Raw genomic sequence first — 14,936 nt, forward strand, 5'->3', positions numbered from 1 at the left:
CAAATAGATACAAAAATATAGAACTATATTGGTGTCATTGCACTGGGACAAGGCTGAAGCATGCCTACTCTTAACTATCAAGAGAACTCAGAGGAAAAGAGGTTACAAATAAGATAAAAATAGGGAATCTCCAGTTTATACCTTACTAGGCCCCAAGGAATCTGACCAGTTGAGAGGAATTCATTGGAAAACTGGCTTTATCTGCTCCATCATCCACAGAACAACTTGTCTGTGCTATGGAAAAATTCTTAAGAGACACAATCCTTTATTAATAATATTGTGCACTATTTTCCCCAGTGCCTCTGTGCTACTCATTCTTTCGCATTTGAAAAGTATTTGTGTATTTTGAACTGTTTACCACAGCAGCTGAACAGAACAGGGAGAAGCAGAAAATGTGATGAACAGCCATTCACAGACCATAGCTTTGGGGAATTACTAGGAACATACCTATCTTTAGATGTAAACACATAGACCAGACACTTCTAAAAAAATTAAACATTAATATAAAATTACAAAAAAAAAGGGGGGGAAGAGTGAGTGAACTGAACAATATCCATTTCAGATTCTCATTAAATAACCCCCTGTTTCTTCCATCTTGTCCATTGTTTTATGCCATGCGGTTTGGACTCCTGGGGGCAGCTTGTATGAAGTGGTGTCTCAGACATTCCTCAGCACCATGTTCTAAGAAATCATTCTTGCCCAAGTCCTTTCTGTCTTCTCCACATTTCGAGCACTATTCAGGAAGCATTAAAGGACATGCCCTGCCTTATTATTCAAGGCAAGCTGCTGTACATAACACTCTCCCCACTACCCCCAGCACCTTTTATAGCTGCCACAAAGGCCTCAGAAGACAACTTCTGTTTCTAAAAAAGCCCTCCCTTAAGATCTTGAACATGGAGGCATCGCTCAGTTTTCCTTGTCACTACTACTCCAACCAGCACATTTTCTCCACAAAATGCTTTCATTCTACTTTTATCTGTTTCGTTCAAACTGATCTAGAGTTGGGGAGGAAAAGAACTCCAGCTAGTTCTCTCAGTTTCAAATTCTCTGAGATAATCTCCTTATTCCTCCTCACCTCTTCACATTTATTGGCTAAACACACAGCATGCTCACAGAGCAATGGTCTGTAGCTCCTTTATGGTTCTGCACATACAAAAATCCAGACTTCCAGTTTCGCAGCAAGATGTAGATATTCGCAAGGTCACAGCTCACATAAAACACAGGATAAACTGAAGAGGCAACCCAACCTCCTTTGCAAGGCACTACTGTACCTTCCTGTTTTCCTCTTTATTAAAAATACCTTAAGGAAGAGGCAGGTTGACAGCTCAAGTGAGTGCACTTTCATAACTCAGGCACTGATAAGAGTCAGATGGTCCAGTTGTAGACCGATCTTGGGCAGAACAGAAAAGCAGCAGCTAAAGCCTACATAGCTTCAACAGGCATTAAAGGAATTTGATGGGGTATGTGAACTATAGAAGTAATGATCTTCACCTATCCGTCGTGGCAGGTGAAAATGATCCTGCACAGAATAATGAATATAAAGCCTATGTGTCATAAAATTCTTACTCCATACTGGTTGATGGAAACAAAGAGTACTCATTTGAAGAAATCAACAAAATAAAATATTGAGGGGGATTCAGAGGGATCTCCAGATTTGAAACTGCAAACATCAACAGGATGTACAACGGAAAATTTAGATACTAAAAGCTTGCCCGCACAGGGAAAAAGGACACACATGCAATGCCAGTCAATACAAATGCTACAATCACTTCTGCAAGACAAGTTTTTGCAATTGTCTAGAGGTGGAGAGGAAGGAACTACAGTAAAATCAAATTAATTCATGTATTTGGAACACAGAATTCAAAGGATGTAAGAATGCTCAAGAAAAAGCTCTCATTTACAGCTTCAACCAAAGCCCACTGAATTCAGTCAATGGAATTTTTTCCTTCTAATAAATTCTAGATCATACCCTTTTGATAATGAGAGGAGCAGGCTATGAAGAAGCAAGGATGAAACACTGGCTAGGAATAACTGGATTATACTCATACTCTTTATGTGATGTAGATTAAGCAGTCTGAAAGAAAGGAGAGATGGAGAAGAGGATATTTACTGAGAAGGGAACCTGACTTTTAATGAACACTGTCCTATTTCTTAAGGAATGAGAAGTCCAGTAGCTGTCTATTTCATGATAAGCATATAAATTCTCTTCTCCTCTCTTACTGTTCTCCACAGCCTACCCTGCTGACCACAGTTTCTTGTTTCACCCAGCTGAAAAAAAATTCAACCATTCAAGAACTGAAATGAAAAATCACTCAAGAATTGAAGAAAGATCTGTAATTTTCTTTAGCCATTTGAATTAAGTGCTTATTACTATGCAAATAATGCTGCAGCAAACTAAGAACTGATTTAAAATCCCACTCCACATTATTCATAAAACCCAATACTCACATATGAAATTCAACAATTTCCTTAAGAAAATGGCACATATTCACTTAAGAATAACCCTAATTAAAATATCTTCAAAACAGACTTTTACATGGCTTTTAAAGATAAAGAACAAAATCACAGGGAAAAAACTATACACCTTTCAAATACATAAAATAGAGGGAAAACAAATGCAGAAAGTGAATGTATTAAGTTTTGTGAAGAGATCCATCTCCCCAAAAATGTTTTCTCAAGTTTTTCTATAAGGAATCAGAAGGTAACAATTATATTTTAAATAAAAATAGAGAAGTAACATACTTTTCAAACAAATGTCTTCCAACTTCAGCATCTACTGCACTCAGTGGATCATCCAAAAGATAGATGTCTGCATCCTGATACACAGCTCTACAAGGTTTAAAGAAAAGTCAGTATCACAAAGTCTTAAACTTGTTTACTTTAGTCACTGAAGTCTGACAATTTGTAAATTTTAGAAACAGTAAAAACACTAGCCTGGCCAGATTTACACGGGCCTTCTGTCCCCCACTCAGTGTAGCTCCACGATCTCCTATTACTGTTAGGTCACCATCTGACAATAATTCCAAGTCCTGTGAATGTGAAAGAACAGATAGTAAGATTTTTTAATTTTTTAAAATAATTTTAACATCAAAGATCAAGAAAGCTGCTTCAACATAACACTTTCTTATTTGGAAAGTATTACCTTATCGTCTCACATCAAAATACAAGGATTGATACCAAAGGAAATACCCACAGTTATTTTTTGGCTTTGTACCTTCAGCAAAAGACAATTAAGAAACAGGAAAAACAGGTGAGATCTTGAAGTTCACTTTTTCTACAGCTTTGCCAGAGGAATATACACTACTATTCTTACTGTTACATTGAACACTTGCTGGTGATTCAGAAAATCAAACTAAAAATTATGAAATATAACAGTAAATTAATTTTTGCTACAACAAAATGAGCTGTCACAATAATTTTATTCTTAGTGCAATGCATCCAAGAGAAATAACAACATTAACTACACAAATTTGGTTAATTTACAGGAGCTGGGGCTACGAGAGAAGAAAATTATACAGTGTTCCACATCCTATAATTGTGTTACCTAGTCAGGACATGCAGAAGTTTTATATTAAGCTATAAAACATATTCTGACTGTTTATTCACACCTTTATAAGATACATCAATTTGAAAGAAAACTATGAAGCAAATCTACTATGATGCAAATCTACCATCAGATATGAAGAGGCTTTTTTCCCAAATGCAGTTTGCTGTCTTTTGAAGTCACTAATACCTTAAGTTTAGACAACAGCACATGACTGAATATCAGCAGGAGATATTAAAACTCTACCTACCATGTGTAAAAACCTTGCCAAAAAAAATTCATCACAGTAACCATCTGTCTTTCACCTGTGTCACAACTGACACAAATATCATAACATGCTGCATAAAACCTTTTTAGCTGCCAAGCAAAATGTCTGTTTCTTGACAAAGCTGGCTTAATCCTCTTCTGTATCTCATGTCACAAACTCCTTTGCACACAGACCTTTCAAAAATATTGTTTTCCCAAAACTACTTGGGCTCAGCAAGTTCTCCAATATACAGCACTAAGGTTCTTTTGATAGCTGTTAGCAATGCATGATACATGACACACATGACATTTATTTTTTAAAAAGCATAAAGGATATTTACAAAATGGAAGTCACAAATAGGGCTAGCGTGATCATTCGTTCTCCAGCTTACGCTGTATTTACATACACACCTACCATAATACCAGTGAAACGGGCTAAATGCGGTTATGAAATTAAATAATTGGGAATAGCTTTTTCCAAATTTGTCTGTGCTTCACGTAAGCTACACCGCCCTCTAGTGAAAGTTTCAGGAATTACAAGAACACGCTTAGGAACGTCAAAAATAATTAGACGTTTCTGTTAAGCGACAGGATTTATTTCACATGCTACTAATAATAAGCAATTCTATATATTATACATTGCAGCACGTACCACAAGTCTGAAAGAACACTAAGACAAAAATAAAGATTGTGAAAATAAAACACAAAGAGAAAACCATACCTTTTTAAGAGCGCAGACTTTTAAAACATTTTCATATTTTTCTTTCTCATATTCCTTGTCAAATAGTATATTACTTCTTACTGTACCAGAAAACACCCAAGGCTGCTGAGAAACATAGGCAATTCTTCCAGTAACATTTATCAAACCCTTGTCTTTAGGCAGCTCACCAAGCACGGCACTTAAGAGTGAAGACTGGAAAAGATTTTTTTCAAAAAAAGTAAAAATCAAAAAGTTTGATTGCATTAAAGACATCACAGAGACTGGGCAATGTATACTGGCCTGATGGCCTATTTCACCTTGTCACTCAGCCTACTGCTAATAGTAGAAAAGCACTAGTATTCTTCAGATGAAGTCTAGAAGCAACATACAAAGTACTGTTTAACACCAAACCATCTCCTCCCCACCCCCAGAAGGACATCTGCCTTTCCTGAAGTGTATCATAGAAAGAAAGGAACTGTACATTTTCACATCTCTAGTCGTGTTTAACAGACTCATTAAAACCCCACTGAATGCAGCAAACATTAAGACTTACTTTTCCAGCTCCTACAGGACCAATCACAGCCAGTAATTCCCCTCGTCTGACAGTAAACGAAAGTTGTTGAAGTGCTGGGCTTTCTGAACTCTATGGATTTGAGAAAAAGTTAGGCTTCCTCAGTAATGAAATAGACACCATCAAAGCAACTCTTTAGAAACAGAAAATAATGCACATAAATCACTATAGATTAGCAACCCCTATGCCCACCATATTTTCAGGCATCCAGTTTGCCTCTTCAGTAATTCACAAACGCTTTAGCAGGACCCTAATCCTTCACCACAAACAAGTAATGCAGACAAAACAGTGTTCAAGGAATAAGGAACCCAAAGGCAGCAGAAGCAGCACTTCCTCAAAGCCCATGCATCCTCACTGCAGCTCAGCACAAGGCTGGGGTGGCAGCCTCAGAAACAGGAGCTCTCTGCTGGCCATCAAACCAGCGTTCACAGCCCTGGCACAGCACGCCCAGTGACTCCAAATAACTGGACAAATGCTGGAAAACAGAGGGGTGAAGCTCTCTTTGAGACCCAGGGAAGCCAGGCCTGTGTTTGCTCTAGTCACGGCTCTATCCAAAGTGAAAACAGAAAAATGCCGTTTGATTTTACACAACTTCATCCTTTATATCGTGGATTCTCAAAGACTTTTCACAGACAACACAGTGAGCTACTGTGTGAAAATACACTACCCTAGGATTGTTTGTTTAATATCCCTTTTCAGTACACCTGTCCTTTATGTTACACTACTGACAAGAGCTTATTCCTCAACATATGTTGCACCTCTCATACCAAGGTTGTAAAAATACCTATTTCTCATGAAAAGAAAGGATACTCATGTCTTTAATAGCTATGCTAAACCACAGCTCCTGAGGGCCTGGTGCAGCTCCTTCTTATTAAAACAAAACACTCTTCTAACAGGATCTGCCTTTACATGCATCTTAGACCACACTAGCATGACTGACACTAAAACACAAACAGGAAAATATATGTATTTAGGAGAAAAAAAAAAAAAAGTAGTAGTAGTATTTATATTAAAGGACCAAACGAAAACCCAGGCTGAAGCTTTGAGAAAGAACAGCAAGGTGAAGAATATCTAGAGTACCTCTCAACAACTTGCAGACTGCCTAAAATCTCCAGCCACCCTTTGAAGCTCAAGAGGCTGAAGAGACCACCAGCTAACCCCACACAGAAGATGCCGCATGACCAAGTTCTGGGACTGCAAAAAGAGGGAGCTTGCAACTCATCTCAAATTATTTGGGAGAGACACGGGCACAGTCTCCATCCACACCCATGACGACTGGGAGAGCTGGGCCAGCACACACACGTCCACTGGTGCCAGGAGAAATGCTCATTAGGCAGCAGCGTACCCAGAGCTCAAATCCAGTCCCTCGTCACAGCTCCCACCTCAACAAAGCACCGCAGGGTTCACATGAAATCGGAGTCAGACTGTGAGAACCCAAACTTGCACAACTCTGCAGAACTACTTTTGTTGCTATGATTAATTTCCACAAGGTGGCATCAACGGGGCTTTTTTTCCTTTTCTCTGCCCCCCTCCAATCACCATTTTACAATGAATTTGATTTCTCGGTCCAGAGTACACAGCTCAAGGTGCTCAGCCAGCGCTAAGGTCAGGGGAACTCTACCAACTTGTGGCAGCCAAGGCTTGTTTTTTTTGTTGTTTTTTTTTTTAACACAAACTTTGTAGGAAGATAAAATATTTCTTATTAAATCAACTAGTGTATGTGGAAAAAGTAAATAAGCTTTCAGACACACAGGCCCTTCTTCAGACCTCTTGAGGTTGTGCTTCTGTATTCACAAAAGCACAAAGATATTCCCACCCACACTCGGGTTTTCAAAAAAAATATATGAGCCTAAAAACATTATGGAAAATTTCAAGAAGTTTTTAAACTATTACCCAAATACTGTATATTTTAAAAGTATTGTTAAGATATCATATACACTATACAAAAGTAGTAATGCAAGCAAACAGCATGGCCACAAACACCTAAGGGGCATGGTATTTTCACAAAACAGCATTCCTTATAATGAAAGACAATTTGTCCTGAATTCATCACATCTATTTTTAAGCACTAAATTGAGGCACTTAAATTAAAGCACGGACTAATATTACAGCTAAGTTCATCTGACAGCTCATTACCACAAATGTCCCAGCTCCCCTGTGCCCAGTCAACTATCTGCACCTTTCACTTCCCTCTGTTTGCCACTTGCTCTTGCCTAACCTTGCAGCCGGGTCGTTCATGGGACTCAGCTATTAGACAACAAATCACATTAAAAGTGATTCATTTTCTATTGCTTTATGCCTCTGAACCGGTCCACTACAGGGTCGTATGTACAAGCATTAACACCAGCACAAGGGAGGGAACAGAGACACAGACTGTGAGGACAGCAGAATGATCCCCTCAGGGGCAGCAACTCCATAGATGAGCTTGGGTAGACCTTACATGTCCCTGAAGTCAAGAGAAAGAAGTAATTCACCTCATTTAAGGGATACAGAGATCATATAGTCCACAGAAGTACTGTACTACTTCAGCTCCTCATTTAAGAGACTAAAATTACAAGTGATAAATTTGGCCTCTGTTCAAATGCTTGAATTTTAAATCTAAAGTTGCTCAGTTGAGCAGACAGACTGTTCTGTAAACTCAAGGCATATCAGTAAAATCCCATACTGAAGAATCCCTAGCTCCATGCTGGTATCAGACTAGCCTGTGGAACTCAGATAATACTTGCCTTAGTAAAACAAGAGTGTGACCATGAATTAATTGGTTTTGTTTATCTTTTGATAAACTGTAATACACCATGTTAGGTTGTTTTCCTAAAAGTCTAGCTAATAATCCTTTTTTTACTTCTAGTGTTTTTGGATTTGTGGTTTGTTGAGTTTTTTAGTATCTCTTTTGAGATACTACTTTTGATCTTTAAAAATAAAAAAATATCATCCAGCTGTACACTGTCTATATAGAGATCCAAAGAGCCATGAGAAACCTCGTCAGGGCAGCAAGCTAATTTGGTTACTTGACAAAGGATAGCATATTTTTATTATTCCCTTTAAAACTCTCTTTCTCTCTCAGAACCCATCATCTTTTTAGCAAGCAACTCTATAAAATTATTTTGCATCATTCTAAGCATATATAAGACAAACCTTCTGAGCTGCTTTTAATAGTTATGGGAGAACTATTCTTCTCCCATGCACATTGCAATTAAATATGAAAATGAAAATTACATTAACAGTTTTGTGGGTGGTCTGCTTTTTTAAAATCAAAAGGAAACCAGTAACTCCAGTCATGCTGCCCTGCTTTATGCAATATAAACAAGTCATTAAAAGAAGAAGGTGTTTTACAGGCATATTATGCAACCATTTCCTATAAATTCTTAACAGTGGTACGTTGGGGAAGGAAACAAAGACTAAGAACTACATTCCATTTTGCATCAGAATGTATTCACCAGTGAGGTTTTCACAGCAATTAAATCTTTGTTCAATGTCTCAGAAAGAATTTATGTCACAGAGACAACTCAGACAGTAAAGCACAATAATGCAGCAGTTTTCTTTTGTAGCCAAGTAGTAGTAGGAGGTAGATCCTCACATTTATTTTCACACTTTATCTTCCTTGGGACACAGCACATGTAGGGGAAGAGGGCATATAACGGGAAATATGTGACATGTCTCATTTGTATTACATTTATATGCAAAATTCATTTTTAGAGCTTCCAGCATTTCCTAGGGAGACTGAAGCTTCCCTTGCACAAGGATACTGGCAGCTCATAATAGCTCCAACAATTCATCACAAATCACTGCTTACCATAGCAATTGCAGTTTTAAAAGAGAAACAGTAGTCAATCTTTGCCTTTCTTGCAGAGAAGGATGCAAAACAGATTTATCACCTGTGTACTGTCCCTTTTTCGAGTCATTTTGGTGCATTTTAAGCAGAGAACAATTTGTAGCTGAACAGTCTCAACTAAAATACACAGAGTAACAAATATGTGCAGACTAGTGTCTAAAGCTTTCAAACCAGTTATGAGAAGTACAATATTGTGCTGGTTCTACACTAATGAACTGATCAGCATTCAGTTCACAGAAAAAACCCCATACACTACGGCCCACCTTCTTGTGCTGCCTGTCCTTAATTCCAGTTTAAGTATCTCAGCTACGACACAGTGATGTTTAATAACAGATAGAAACGTACAGATTTTCATTTAGCATAATAACCAGGAACAGCTCCTTTTAAGATGCACTTGACAGTGTTTTCAGTACTATCCTACAGAGTTAGCTTAACATACTAACAGGATTCTCATACACAAGAGATGGAATACAAAACCAGCACTCTATACATAGACATACTGCTTTCTACACTTAAAAGTATGTGCAGTGCCATATTTATATACAAATATAATACTTTATATTTAGTAGAAGTAAACTTACCTTATCCCAATAGCAAGTCAAATCCTGAACATGAAGAACAACATTCTCATTATTACCATGTAGTTGTGGCTTGAAGTGTGAGACCTCATCAAGTATCAGAAAGTTCTGCAATAAAAGAAAATGACAGGATATTGCCTAATATGAAACTGGGAATCATGGAGGAAGCCAAGCACATGTCTTTGGAAGCAGCATATACAACACTAATTACGGGAGGGAAAAAAACAGCCACAAACTGATTGAGGAATTAAATTTCCAAAGCAATGCACAACTCCTTCAACAGCATACCTCTAACTAGCTAGCAGTCCCCTCAAAAAAACAAACCAAAACAACAAAAAAACCCCTAAAAGTTCAGATTTTTTAGCATAAAATTACTACAGGACTCTAACAACATTAACCTGCTCAATAAAAGAGAATTCTTGAAGCAAACGGAGCTTCAAGAACCAGCCCTGGTTTTCCCTTGAAACACTGGCATACCTTATAATTGTTTGATTCCCCCTTCCTGCACATAAAAGGTGAAATCCTCACTGCAACATCTTATCATTCCTCTGCTTTGATGGTGAATGATTACTTTATTTTAGTTTTGCTCAGAAAAACAATGAGGACATGGTAAGAAGCTGTCCACTGTCCCTATTAAGCACTTTTCCAGTGACAAAAATGCTGCAGAACACTATCTGAACCTCTCCTACTTTTAAAGTCCAGGGTATTAAGAAAAAACTTGCTTATCCCTGCATAACTGCTTGACTGCACTTTTACTACTGCACTTCTACATTATATGCCAGTCAGAGAACCTTTCCTTCAAGTTTCATAAATGTGCACTTTTTTACCACAGCTGCACTTCTAGCACACCTTGCCTAATGCCAGATTACAAACAGCTTGAAGACATTTAGAAAGGAAAGGGGCAAATTCTAGAGAAAATTTTCAAGGACAGTTACCACAACTTCAAGAAAATAAAAACAAACAAAACTCTCTATCATGCTTTGAACCACAGTGCATAAAAACCTTAAACAGGCCTCTAGTAGACAATATTTTGAGAAAAGAAGGAAAGCCTTGACGTTAGAAGTCAGGACTAGTTAAGAGGTACTGAGCTAACAGTTTGCAGATGCAAGATAGCTGCTGAAGACTTACGGAAGTCAGTAACTAAGAAGAAACAGAAGGAGGATGCCAGGAGCCATGGAGGGCAGGAAGAGCACTGATAGGTGTTCACAGGCACAGAGATGCTGCTCAGACTCCAGCTGGTGGGTATCATTTCAGAGACCGGCGGGAAGTCAAGCGCTTTAATGCAGCAGTCTGCAAACCCCATGCACATATACATACATCTCCATCACAAGGCAAAGTGCAAAGCCACACGTGTCTGAGCTCTCCAGCCAGGTGAGTATTGCTGAGTGCTGTTTTAGACAGACAGGCCCAAACAGATACATGTGTAAAAGAGAACGCGGGATAAGAGGGTGGTAGGCAGGGAAAGAAACCCCAAACACAGCCTGTATCAGTACTGGGGTGTGTGGCTTGAGAAAAGACCTCAGAAGTGTGATTTGGATTTAGAAGACGGCTGAAATACCAGGGCAGTTATAAGCAAGGAATTGGTCTCTCATCATTTCTGCATTTACCAGGAATTTATGCTCTAGCAGTAGCATTCATCCCAGGTATAAATCCTAGCTAGCCATTTAACAGAAAAATGTTACTGTATCACATACGGAAGATTTCAAATAAAACTAGTACAAATGAAGAAAAAAATTATATGGTCAACACCGTGAATTTTAAACTTGGGGAGGGGGGGGGGGCAGATATCAACACTAGAAATAAAACTTTCAAATGCAGTAAAATAACTTAAGCTTTAGAGACTTTAATATCTTAAAACATTGTTCCATTCTTTTTGTACTTAATAATCTTCCATGCAGAGAAAAATAAAGTTGCTATCCTCCACAGGATGCTGAGAAGCAAACATTAGCTTGAGATATGACCATGTCCTTGGAAGAGAAACCTTTATCTTTTGTATCCAGCTGAAACTTGTCCTTTTTTCTGCATGTCTGCCAAAATAATCCTCTGAAAAACAACTACTCTCACTTTGTTTCATGAGGGAACCTTGAGCCTATGGCTCCGCTACAAAACGGTGAATGAGCTTCAAGAAGAGATGCAAACCAGCTCTCAGATACGTAGCCAGGCTGAGGGGCAGAGAGAGCTTAGGTAAAAAACACAGTAAGGAGACCACAATGTTCTTCCTGCTACACAGTTCTTCCATATGTATAAATTAATACAGAGGAAAGGCTACTGTTTCCCATCTGCCTATCATTCTTTACTGTCACCTGAAGCACAGTATCTCCTGCTTCCTTCTCTCCATCTGAGCGTACTTTAAGATCAGTGTAAAACCTTCACTTGTTCTACAAAATCTAAGAAAAAGTACCTCCTTAAATAAATAAAGAAATTCAGTTTTGCCCAAATATACCTAACCATCATCTTAATATTTTTTTTTCCTGTATTTCCTACTTTCTTCTCCTAATTCCTTTCCACTTACTTGCATTTCAATAATACATTTTTGGTCAGGCAGCAACTTGTCATTCAGTAGCAAAATGTCCAACTCTGAAATGCTTTGCAGTTTGGGAAATAGAAGCTAAAACGTTGGCAATGGCATTAAAGATGCTCCAGACTTAAGACAATTCTTTGCACCATGAACCTCAATTCTCAAGCTAGTTTCCAAAAAACCACCCTTAAGGAATCATAAGTGCAGGGGAGTTGGAGGCAGCTGTTAGAAGCAAAGTCTTGTGACCACTAAGATACACTGGAAAAGGAGACAGGAGGAAAAAAGGAACAGATTCTTGCTGGCTCTGCTCAAGTGCGATTCTCCTGTTCCTAAGGCATCTTTTTCAGCCATCCATGTCTCTGAACCTACTCAGCCTGAAAAGTCCCTTGAAAGAGCACTGCCATGGAGCTGAACACCAAGTATATAAGAGTACAGAAAAGAAAGAGTGCAACATGCAGTATCCCAAGCACTTCTCTCCTCTCCCTTCTACAGTTTAGTTTAAGCAGATATAATAAATCTTACTGCCTACAATATTGCTGCGGTCATGATTTTCACACACTAAACTTTCCCAACTCTATCTGCACCTACTTTTACAAAATGTTTCTTTGAAGTGCAAAGATTACCTGTTTAGAACATAGCTTTTGTGCAGGCTTAGTACAATTAGCAAATTTACCAACAAAGAAACTTGTTTATTATTTTCAAGCAGAGAAGAAAATAAAATAGGAGATTTTCAGCTACTTGCATCAACAAATGGCAGAGTGACACTATGCCAAACCACATGATTACATCTAAAGTGTTTGTCTTCCCTATTCTAGACTAGATTAACCTGGGGATTTTTTGCAAAATTAAGTTCTAAAATGGCTGGCATGCTTTAATTCTGTATTTTAATAAACTGTCAATTTGGGATTTTTTAAGTTTTAAATTCAAAATGCATTTTGCATTTAAGTCTTTCACTCTTGTAGTTTATGTTGAAGTACTGGCACGTACCGCAAACGTGACTATTTTATTCACAAAACACACTAAACACAGTAAACCAGACAAAATAAAGTCCATTTGCCAAAACAGCGGCATTACTAATGTTCATCATTATTGAATTTGAGTCTTCAGTCCAGTATTGAAAGCAGCCACAAGACACCAGCTGGGGCTCACAACTGTCCTCGCAGTGCACATGGAATACGAACCTTACAGCTCCCATCTGCCCTCCTTGTCCTTCAGCTCCCAGTCCCAAGGCATCTACATGAACGTTCCTCATACATCAAAAATGTCTGTGACACCTCTTTACACACACAGTTCTCTCCTACATTTCAGCCTGCCCTACAGTGCACTTTATGTTTTTGCACACGCTTACACCACAACACGTTCAGTTTTCAAAATAGGTTATTTCATTAAAAATCCCAAACTGCAAAACTAAAACAAGGCTGCTTTTGTCAATGACATTAAAACAATGTTAGAATAAGAGAAGAAACCCACATACCAGTCAAACCAATAACCATACCTTGATTCGTCGTATGCTAACCACCGCCTCGGATACTCTCTCGACAGCCGCGGGGAAGAAGAGGGTCACTGTCAGTCTTACTGCACCATACAGGGACACTGCAACAAACACCCGACTTGCAGAGATAACATTGCCAAGTAGTACATATGCCATGAAAGTCATGAACACTGTTATTTTGCTTGCCACAAAAAAAGAGGCTAAGTTCAGTCCTCGAAGGTAGGAGCTTTTCATAACCATGGCAATCTCCTTCCTAAAAATGCAAAATACAAACAATCACATCAATCTCTCTCATTACACTTGCCCTCAACAGGATGAGAGAAACCCACTCTCAGGATTTTACTTTTATACCCTTTCTCCTCCCCTTACACCACCCCAACTCATATGTAAAAAAACTGTAAAGAAAGTATGTTATATGGTAAATAACAAAAGATAATTTAAGAGGCTTAGCAATTGAGTGGGGAATATGATCTTTAGTATCTTAATAACAACAGAAAATAATTATTTTTCAGAGATAGAAAACCAAATACTCTTTTTTTTTTTCTTGCTTTGGTCAAACTAGTATTTGACCAAACTAGCAGATTCTAATCTGTTTTGACTCTTTCTGGGTTGCACATAGGAGCAAAGAGGAAAAAAACCTCGGTCTAAAGGCCAAGCACTCACAAACTCCTTATCCTTCTAATATCAAAATCTAGTACGGTACAGTCACAAAACTCCTGATAAGATCAACAAATACTCTGTAGTTGAAAAAAATGGAGCAACTTCTAAAAGATCGAGAGTTCACTCATGGCTCAGGTATCTGCCATTATTCAGCTGCTGCTCTTCAAGCTGCATCACAGGATTTGCAGTATTTCCTTTTATCTCAGTCTAAATCCTTCCCAATTTGGACCCTGCCTCTGGCTTGTTTTCTTCTAGGAATTCTGGTTCATAATTAAGAAAATACTGACCTGTGAGGCCAGTTGTTCTGCTAGCCATTACCCGAACTAAACTGACTGAAGTAGTGCACAGCCACATAAGTCTCCCTTTAGCAACTGAAAAGCTGCTGATAAATACGTTCTCAATTCCCACTTCACTAAAATTTCAGTTTCCACTTCTAAATGACTCATCAAGTCCAAACCTCAAAATGTTATTGCACTATCTAGAATGTGGATGCCATCAAGCTTAACTTCTTATTAAAGTAATAGCTTTTCTTTATCAAGAGAGCCATATATTCTAACTTTATCTGCTTGAAATAATACAGACTATATAAAATCCTGAAGCAATTCCTAATTACTGTTCCCAAATATTCTGGCAATTCTCAGGGAAAATCTTGATCGTTTTGATTACCTTCCACTTGGAACTATATACTAAGATTAGAAACTCAAGTTATGATTATACAATTTGAAGTAAATTAAGTCCTCACTTAACAGAGAGAAGGATGGAAGATGTGCTACTGGAAAACTAGTTAAGCAACTT

The 14,936-nt window shown here is 38.2% G+C and overlaps 1 protein-coding gene across 1 annotated transcript in view; it reads right to left on the minus strand.

Moving 5' to 3' along the window:
• Positions 1–14,936, minus strand: part of ABCC4 (ATP binding cassette subfamily C member 4 (PEL blood group)) — a 138,758-nt gene that overhangs the window by 108,830 nt on the left and 14,992 nt on the right. Inside the window, exons 7-12 of the mRNA XM_029085418.1 lie at positions 13,485–13,734; positions 9,475–9,579; positions 5,044–5,133; positions 4,512–4,703; positions 2,935–3,029; positions 2,743–2,829 (exon numbers count right to left, since the gene is read on the minus strand). Of these exons, the coding sequence (XP_028941251.1) occupies positions 2,743–2,829; positions 2,935–3,029; positions 4,512–4,703; positions 5,044–5,133; positions 9,475–9,579; positions 13,485–13,734 (819 nt within the window). The remainder of the gene's footprint in view (positions 1–2,742; positions 2,830–2,934; positions 3,030–4,511; positions 4,704–5,043; positions 5,134–9,474; positions 9,580–13,484; positions 13,735–14,936) is intronic.

Source organism: Antrostomus carolinensis, unplaced genomic scaffold, assembly GCF_000700745.2.
Source record: "Antrostomus carolinensis isolate BGI_N321 unplaced genomic scaffold, ASM70074v2 scaffold11596, whole genome shotgun sequence".
NCBI lineage: Eukaryota > Metazoa > Chordata > Aves > Caprimulgiformes > Caprimulgidae > Antrostomus > Antrostomus carolinensis.